Raw genomic sequence first — 9,765 nt, forward strand, 5'->3', positions numbered from 1 at the left:
AAACATCTCCTTGGAACTTCAGAAGTGAGGGTGGTAGGGATCATTTGTGAGGCAGAGATAGAGATAATTATCCCACTTCACAAACAAGGAAATTGATTCTAAAAAAATATTCACTAAATGTTTCAAGGCAATGGAGCAATACTTTGACCTTGTCTGTTAATTCCAAGGCTTTGGCTTTTCACTTTATGCCAGTGGCTTGAGTACAGAAATTTGAAAAGATTTTTACAAGGGTGGCTATGCCCATTACCAGCTCCAAGCAGGAGACGTCTAGGTTTTTTTCCTTCTTCTGTCAAGAAATTTCCTTTGCTCATTCACCAGATAGGGAACATGGCTGTCATCCATGACTATTCCACTCTCATTTCACTGTGTTTCAAGTCTTCAGGCATCATTGCACCAATGGTCCAATATTTGATTTTTTAGTCTTATTTCTCTTGCTTCTGTCAAGTTGAGTCCTTTATCTATAGCTTTATTATAATAATAGCCAATTCCTAAGCCCAGATTCAGGGTAGATTCTGCCTTGCCAGGTCTATACACACACATGGATCAATTTCCCTACAATATCCTATTCATTATGTCACTCTCCTGTTCAAGAAACTTCACTGGTTCTTTTTGCATGAAACAATAGCTTTATTTCCTGATTTTTCTGGTCTCTCAAGCAAATTTTCTAATTTTATACTACCACACTGCTTATAAAAGGCCAATTTATCTTCTGTCCATTAGACCTGACAGGATGAATTGTGAATTTATCATTTTCCCTAATTAATGGCGTTTATCTCTAGCAAAGGTTTAATAGAATTAGTAATGTGTTCCAGGCCACAGAGCTCCCAAGTCATATAGCGTTAGTACCATTGAAGATGCAAGGAAACAACTGAGAGCACAGTCCTTGATTGGGTGCCTAAAAAGTACCATCTTCACTGCACTTATAACTATAAAATATATGACTTCTATATTAAATTAAGGTAGACCAAGAAGAGCTCTATCCTGCATTTATACAAATAACAAACTATACATGTCCCCTACTTTGTGTCCTAACAACTCACTATTAACAATCATTTTGCATTTCTCTAGAGTAACTCCATTTCTTTCCTTTTTCTAAAGACCTTGCCAATCTCAGGAGTTTACATTCCCCTCATAAAATTAACTACACACTGAAGTCATTCTTAAAGAATCTTATTAGGGTTCCTTCTATAACCTCCCCAAATTTTCAATCTCCAATATTCCCAGTACCAATAGTAAAGCTTTTTTTTTTTCTTTTTTTTTGAATCAACTTATAAAAGATAAAAACAAAGACAAAATACAAGGACATTCATTATAGACCATGACTTTTATTTCATTTGAATTATATTGGAGTTATGTCTGGAGTCAGAGCTCTCTCGCTCTGTCTTCAAGACAGGAACTGAAGGGAGACTGGGCCCTCAGACAGGCACCAACATGGTTGGCCAGGCAACTAGTGGTACCTGTGGGCCAGAGCATTAGCCACAGCATTTGTCAGCTTCTGCCAGGCAGCCTGCATCTGCGGGGTAAATTCCTTGCTGAAGTGTGTTGCCAAGACAATCAATATCATGTTTCCTAGGAGCTGGGAATAAAAAGAAAATAGTACATAATGAAGAGAAGGTCTCAGGCTGCCCTTCCAGCAAATAGATACAACATCTGTTTCCTTCTTCATAAGAGGTTGAGCAGCTTTTATGGCCATGTTCCCACAAAAGTGCATCATTATATACCTGACATTGGCTTCAGTGACTCCCAGTCTGAACCTCCAATGTGTTATATCCTTCTCCCATTTTCTCTGTCAACTTCCAACCCCAGAGCATTGCTATGGATTGCTTCTCTCCTTTATTTTAAAAGTAAAATTATAGTGCTGAAAGGGGACTAGATATGCATATTGTGTCTCAAGATATTACACACATCAGATTGTTTGGGCATCCATTTGGCAAGGAATCCAGCACCTTGTATACAAGAACATTTCATCTTTGCTAGAGACAAAGAAGGAGGCAAAAATTGTGAGAAGTTGTTCTTATTTTGTCCTGTTTAGTTCTGGTTCAAAACTCAAAAATCATAAAGTAATGTATTCATCAATTTTCATACAAAATTTCCGTTATCAAAGGCAAGATATTCTTCTGCATGGCTCAGTTTGTATTCTCCAGGCCAAAACATATAGCTCAAGTTTGGTTAGTGTTCTTCATAACACTTTTTCTTTTTTCAGAATTATCAGATGACCAGTGAGCTCCACTAGTCATAGAGTAATTACTTGGTCTTACCTTTGACCTCTGGAACAACCTACCAAGATCAAGCCTTTCTCTGAAATATTACCTCCAAAAAAATATTTCTGTAGCATAAGACTTAAGTCAGTGTTCTCATTATAACCACACCACAGAAACCTAGATGAAAGAACAAAGCACAGGCATGCCCAGAACTCACCCTGAAGTTCTCAGGATCCACGTGCAACTTGTCACAGTGCAGCTCACTTAGATCTGCAAAGATGCCCTTGAGGTCATCCATGAGCTTAATGGCATTTCCAAAGGAGTTCAGCACCTTCCTGCCATGGGCCTTGACCTTAGGGTTGCCTGTTATTGCAGACTCAGAGTAGAAGTTTCCAAAACTGTCAAAGAACCTCTGGGTCCATGGGTAGATGATCAGGAGCCTATAGGATGATCAGAGCCTCAGAACAGATGAGAAGTCAGAGTATGTAAGAAACCTAACCAGTCCCTCTTTTCTGGAACACTTTCAGCTTTTCTACACCCTGTCCTACCTGTGTCCAGTGCTTACCTTGCCAGGCTCTCACCGCCGACCACCTCCACATTCACTTTGGCCCACAGACTAGCAACAGCAGCCTTCTCCTCGGTAGTAAAATGCACCATGGTGTCTGGGAGCTTACTGGTGATCCTAATGGGCCAGAAGCAAGTCTGTGCTGCCTCTTTACTGTGTGGCCTTTTATTCCTCATCTCCTGTCCCAAGGCCCTTCCTTCCCCCAATAAAAGGAGACTATTTGTCAAAGGTAGTTGGCCACCACCAGGGGTGGGACTTGGGCAAGGGTGGGTCAGCAAGATGGACATTTGTGTCCCTGATAGTGTTTCTGGCTCTATCAGGGATACTCTGCTGTTGTCCCCCCTACCCTCTACTGTGCAATTCATATCTCAAACTCCCTACTACCCCTCCTGAAGTGACCAGTAGACTGACCATGAAGCATAGCTAGAGTTAGGAAGAGCAACATTTAGAACTCTGTTGAGCGTTGTGTCAAGTGTTTACAATACACTGTTCTGCTGTTCAACCAGGGTATATTAATAGAAGAAGCCACAGCTCTACTTGGGTTATCAATGCTTCTAAAGCTTATATGGGGCTCATAATTTTATAATTCTTGTAACAAAGTAAAAATGATCCTAATCCAACATCAGTTTAGAAATGAGAGAGTCATTTCCTAGGCAGGTTGATAGGGAGTCTAGGGGTCCCCAAGGAGAGAAGGGTCTGGAATTCTCAAGGAGGTAGAAAGGACAAACTTATTTTCTTTCTCCACATTCCTTAGGATTATATAACATTAATGTATCCTGCCTAAGGACAGTCTTTGTATTAAACCTTCTGTTATCTTAAAATGTTAATTATGGGAGTAGACCTTGTCTTTACAAGGATGTATCTTGCCTGAGGACAGTGTTATCTTAAAATGTACATTATGGGAGTAGGTCTGAGGTCTTTACAACCTCCAGACATTCTTTGGATTATATAACTTCATTGTTAACACTAGCAAGCGGGTACTCTTTCTGCCCCCTTCTGATGCTTATGTCAGAAGATTTCTCTATCTCTTTTATACTTTAATAAAACTTTATTCAATCCGGGGCCAAAAACGAGGCTTGGTCGCTCAGAGCGATCAAGCCTCGTTTTTGGCCCCGGATTGAATTCTTCTCATCCGGGGGCCAAGAATCCCTGTGTCTTCACGTGATTCAACAACAACCTTTCAGAAACATGATAGGTAAGAACTCTGTAAAATGTAGAGAATTGAACATCAGCCCTTTATTACTGAGTTCTATCAGTAATATGTGTACTTGTCGGAATAATTTTTTTCACTCTGATTACATGGAAAGTGTCTCTGACCAGTACATGTATCTATCATTCATATCTAGAATACATTATTGAATGTTGGGGAATGGGTGCTTCTGTGTTTAATAAAGAGTGTATAAGAATTTCTCCTTGACAATGGCTCTGGATGAACTGAGTTGTCTCATGTGCTGGGTCCACACTCCTGGCCGAGTGTGACTTTTCTTCATATCTAATCAGTCAGAAGCAACCTTCACTGACAGTACTCAACACACCACTGCCACTGTGATCTAAGGTACTTTGTTCTCATGCATCCAAATAAGCATTTACAAGACTGGCAAAGGCACATTTCTAGTGGGAGAGGGAATGATTCATTTTATCTCAGAATTTGTTGCTCCCACATTTTGACCTCCAGAAAGCTGGTTTGTTTCTCCCTGAGATCACTCTTACAATATATGCACATATAATAAAAATAATTTTAATGTGTATTTACAGTGGGACTCTAAAATTTAGAGTTCAACCCACCGTATTATATTAAAACTAAAATTTCTACTATTAGAAAATAAATCCTTTCTGTCTATTTGATATAGTGAGACACTTTTATCTATTCAGCCTGGAAAAGACTTAAATGTAAAATGTGGATAAAAATTTTTGTTTTGGGAAGCTGGTTTACCATGACAGAGTGGATAATCTGTGAGTACTGATTTATGTGAGCACTTTGGTACAGAGATATAAGGAAAATAGTTTGGATTAATGTCAAAAGAATTTGCTTCAAGAAAAGAGGTCAGAGAAATGAAAGAAAGAAGAGGAAACTATGACCACAGTCAGGAACCTCACTCACACTCAGCTGGGGTCTGGCCTGTAGGGGTGGCTCTGGGTACTTTCTATCTCTAGCCCTGATGCCCATCTTCATTGGAGTATGTGCCCCCTGCAAGGCCCCAGACTCAGGGGCTTCTGCAGCTCTGAATGTTGGGGAATAACTGTCCATCTTTTCAGCAAAGCAAGCAATGATTCTGGAAATTACCTCTAACTCCTGATTTTCTCTCACACTTTTTAGACAGTCCCTTTCTCTGAGCATTTTACAAAGGTCTCTCTTCCTTGAAATGCTGTAGCCAGCCTGCTCATGTGTGTCTCCTTATGGCAACAATCAATTTAACATTCCCTCCCTGTTGGTCCAGCGACTAAGATTCCAGGCTCCCAATACAGGGTCCCCAGGTTCCATCCCTCGTCAGGGAACTAGATCCTACATGCCATATTTAAAGATCCTGTGTGCTACAAAGGAGTTCAAAGATCTTGCCTGCTGCAACTAAGACCTGGCACAGCCAAATAAATAAATACAAATAAATATTTAAAATAAAATAGAAAATAAGTCCTGAAAAAAATATATATCCTTCCTAGGCAGCTCTCTTCACTTTACCCAGACAGTTTCTTAGTAAAGCCCATGGGAAGTTCTTTGAAGTTGACTTTGAAAAGAGGTAACCCCTGCTCTGACCTCCATCCCCTCCCATCCCAATCTCTCTTCACAAGGGTTATGACAAACCAGTTATGTTTAAAAAATGTGTTCTTAGAATGGAATGACATTCTTGCCTGGATAATGCCATCTTAAGACCTGGGCTAATTTTCCTGTAAAGAATCTCCACTTTGGTACTCCTCCATCCAGAACCTTTGTCTTGACTGAAGTCTTTTTTCCAGACCCACTTAAGACTCAATTATTCATCTGGTCCTATGGAGTTCTTGTCCCCTGACACCCTTTCCCTCCTGCCAGAACACTCCCATATCTTTAACTAGAATAACTCACAAGTATATGACTCTCCCAAGTGTATGTCCCAGCCATATCCCTTTGGTGCTCTGTTTTTAATTTTCCTGCAGAAATCTCTACTTCGTGAAATAATTGAATAGTGAGCCTCCCTCGCCCCCTCAAACACAGTTCAACATAGAATCCCTAAGGTTTTAACATATTTAAAAGCACGTGAAAAAGCAGACCTGAGGACAATTACAGAGAACTCTTAGTAGAGCATTAGTGCTACTGTTACTATAATTGTTGTTATTATTATTATTATAAGAACAATAAAGTTGTTCCTTGGTGACATTACTACTGCACAGGACCCTCAGTGAATCTTGTGGGCCAGAGTGTTCACCAGTCCAGTCACCATCGTCTTTCAGGCAGCCTGCACTGGGGCTTAATTCTGGGTCAAAATGGTTTGTCAAGACAATCACTAACACAATTTCCAGGAGCTGTGGAGGTGAGAGAGATAACAGATGTGTACAGTGAGCAGAGAGTTCCAGACTGGCCTCTCCACTCCCACTTAGAACCCAGTGATATCAACTTCCCACAAAGCCTGGGGCATTGCCTTGTCTCTAAGCACAGTTCGTTTGCTCCCCTTGCTAGACTAGGAACTTGCCCATGATTTCCCTCCTCCAATCTTCCTAGCAGAACCAACTTCATATTTTGTGGGCTTAAAAATAAACACTCATAGCTTTTTATTGTACTCACTCCAACCCACATGTTCTAGCTGTTTTCCTCCCTCAGAGACACTTATCCCACTTCTGGATTTAAAGGATGTAAGCTTGAAATGGCCGTCTAGAAACAATTCTGTACAAATGCTCAACCAATGTATGCATGTGCTGTGTGGTTAGGTGCTCAGTCATGTACGAATCTTTGTGCCCTCATGGTCTGCAGCCTGCCAGTCTCCTCTGTCCATAAGGATTCTCCAGGCTAGAATACTGGAGTGGTTGCCATGCCCTTCTCCAAGGTATTTTCCCAATCCAGGGATTGAACTCAGGTCTCCTGCATTACAGACAGATTCTTTACTGTCTGAGCCAGCAGAGAAGCCCTAATGTATGAATAGCCTTAGCAATATATTTGTGAACTCTAGCTTCTTTTGTTATACAGAGCCTGCATATGCTGCATAGACATTTCTCCTTGGTAATTTTTTTTTTCTCCCTCCTGGAGAGGAAAAGTGAAAAATAACAAGTAAAGTCAAAGTTCCTTTCATACAGTTATACTCTCCAGTAGACACTATCCTCATCTCTATATAGGCTCCTATTTTTTAAAATTTATTTATTTTAATTGAAAGCTAATTACTTTACAATATTGTATTGGTTTTGCCATACATTGACATGAATCCGCCATGGGTGTACATGTGTATATAGGCTTCTTTTAAAAGTCTATAGAATCCAAACAAAACCCTCTAGACTTCAGAAAGAAGTTTTTATGCCCTAATGCATTACATCTTGGTCTTAGTTCAGGTCCCTGGAGCTTCTTTCTTTCAAACTCAACATTTCCAAATGTTTCACTTCCTACATCCATCCTTGTTTCCTTATAACTTCTCGGTTTTTGGACTCATCTCTTCTCTTTCCTCTAGACCTGTCTTGCTGATTCCTCAAATTCAGGCTTTGAATTTATTCTCCATTTCCTCAGAAAATGATCTTTTATTTTCTCCAAAGCTCAATCAGGTTCAATAATGATAATTATTCTTATAGCTAAATTTTTAAAAAAGCACTATTATTTGGAATAAAAATCACATATATTTATGAATACATATATACATATAATGCAGATAGATGGAGCTTATAGATAACATAAATACTGCCTCTAAAAGAAATTATAGATAAAGTTAATTATTTTTAGAGAAAGAGCTAAAGAAAGCTTATGTTCCAAGTTGTGAACTAAATATGTGAGATATATTGGTGTATTTAATTCTGACAAAATAGACTTTGATAAGCATGATCAGTGAATGAGAACTTAAGGTATTAAGTGATGCTTCTCAAATTGTAGAGCTAGCAGGATGCTCAAATTCAAACCAAAGCAGCAAGTTCTTAGGTTTAGAGCTGGCTCCCCATTAGTACAAATGACAACACTAGGGAAAGACTAGGCACGAGTCCCTTGATTGTACTCTGAGAAACACATTCCATCTCAAGAGAGCTGATCAAAACTATGTTTCTTACATTAAGTAAAATTAACTGTAATGTTTTTTTCAAACTTCCATTCCCATGGGTTCTCAAATGTTCATTCAATAACTATTTGTTGGATGACTCTGTGCTATGATTGTTCTATGTACTGGAGATTTAAGATAGACAAAAAAGAAAGCTTTCCTCTTTATCTAATTTTGTGGTGGAACATACATAAAATGAATAATTAAACCCATCAACAAATAATTTCAGCTATTATCATTTGCTGTGAAGGAAATTAATATCTGTACATAATGAGAGAGGGACACAATTAGATCAGGAATAAATCTAAGAAGATCATAGTTGAGGAAGCCCAGAATGAAAAGAAGGAATCTGTAGTGGAGAGTATTGGGATAGAGGTCCTGAAAGTTGGGACACTGGATCCAAATCTCTAAGGAAGGTAAAACAAATGTCTGCTATGCTAGAAATATGAGTGAAGGGTTGGTGTGATTGATATGTAAATAGTAAAAGTGAGAATGGCAGAAAATATTGTTGCACAGAAAGCAAAAACCTAATAACTTAGAACTTCTTTTCTAGGATAGGGAATACAAAGCCATTCTAGTATTTTAAACCTGGTAATGACAATCTCTAAACCCTCTGACTCTTAAATTAATATTCCCAGATAATTGTGTTATCACATTATTTTTCTCAGCTGGCTTTTATTGTCTATCAACAATAATTAGACAACTTTTCATCTATTAAAGATTTGAGTCCTCTAGACCTGAATATATTCATATGTGAGTAAATTATATGTTTTTGTTTTCAGGTAAATTGTCCTGAACTGGCAAAATTTGGAGCTAAACCTAGATCATTAAGGGAGGAAGAATGTATCTTCTGCTTGCTCCTTCATCATCACCATCCAGGACCCTTTGATATTCAGAATCAGAGTAATAGTTGAGAGGCAAGAAGGATGAAAAAGAGATCGATAGATTAAAAAAAGTACTTTGCTCTCATTTGTTGACTGGGTGGAAAGGTCTTGGTGCCACACAGAGCCTCTGTTTACTCTGTTTAGGGACATAATAAAAGGCAATGGTGGATTTCCTTGGTGGTCCCATGTATAGGAATCCTCCTCACAATGCAGGGGACATGGATTCACTCTTTAGTTGGGAAACTAGGATCTCACATGCTGCAGGGCAACTCTACCCACGAGATGTAGCTACTGAGCTCACATGATGCAACAAAGATCTCCCATCCATTACCAAGGTCCAATGTGTTCAAATCAATACATAGGCAATGGAACACAGAGTGACCAGTGTGTTGACAGCCTGCAACAATGTAATCACTGGTCTTTTATTCCCATTGTGAAGACAAAAGGCCAAATTAGAAGGTAATTCACAGGACATATTATAATTCATGTGTGGGAGCAATGAAATGAATGCCTCATAGAGTTAAATTTGCCAGTCGTCAAGAGGACAGTTTGACTCAAAGCCTGGAGCTCATGATTCCCTGAGCAATCTGGCAGTGATGCCCTCAAGAATAATTCAGTTAATGCTTTTCTTACATGAACTCCCCAGGTCACTGCAGGCCTCTTCTTGTTAGAACCACGCTGTGAGTTTTCTCATCTTCTGCCACCCGCTTCCTCCTCATTCACCCTAGCCAATCAGAAAATATGTCCTCTTCACTCTCCCCTTCTTCATCCTTCACTTTTTGCAGACCTCCTTGATCTTCTCTCAGGGCTTCCCCGGAGGCTTAGCAGTAAAGAATCTGCCTCCCAAGCATAAGATGCAAGTTCCATCACTGGGTCAGGAAGATTCCATTGAGGAGGAAACGGCAATCAGCTCCAACATT

At 39.4% G+C, this 9,765-nt stretch overlaps 1 protein-coding gene across 1 annotated transcript; it reads right to left on the reverse strand.

Annotated features, from left to right (window-relative positions):
- Positions 1 to 1,305: 1,305 nt before the first annotated feature.
- LOC102393619 (hemoglobin subunit epsilon-4-like) lies at positions 1,306 to 2,919 on the reverse strand. The gene is made up of 3 exons (XM_006061584.3): positions 2,767 to 2,919; positions 2,419 to 2,641; positions 1,306 to 1,576 (listed from the first exon to the last, which is right to left on the reverse strand). Exons 1-3 carry the CDS (start codon positions 2,856 to 2,858, stop codon positions 1,448 to 1,450), a joined length of 444 nt encoding a protein of 147 aa, XP_006061646.2. The 5' UTR covers positions 2,859 to 2,919; the 3' UTR covers positions 1,306 to 1,447.
- Between the last annotated feature and the right edge of the window lie 6,846 nt (positions 2,920 to 9,765).

The sequence above is a fragment of the Bubalus bubalis genome, chromosome 16 (assembly GCF_019923935.1).
Source record: "Bubalus bubalis isolate 160015118507 breed Murrah chromosome 16, NDDB_SH_1, whole genome shotgun sequence".
Taxonomy (NCBI): Eukaryota; Metazoa; Chordata; class Mammalia; order Artiodactyla; family Bovidae; genus Bubalus; species Bubalus bubalis.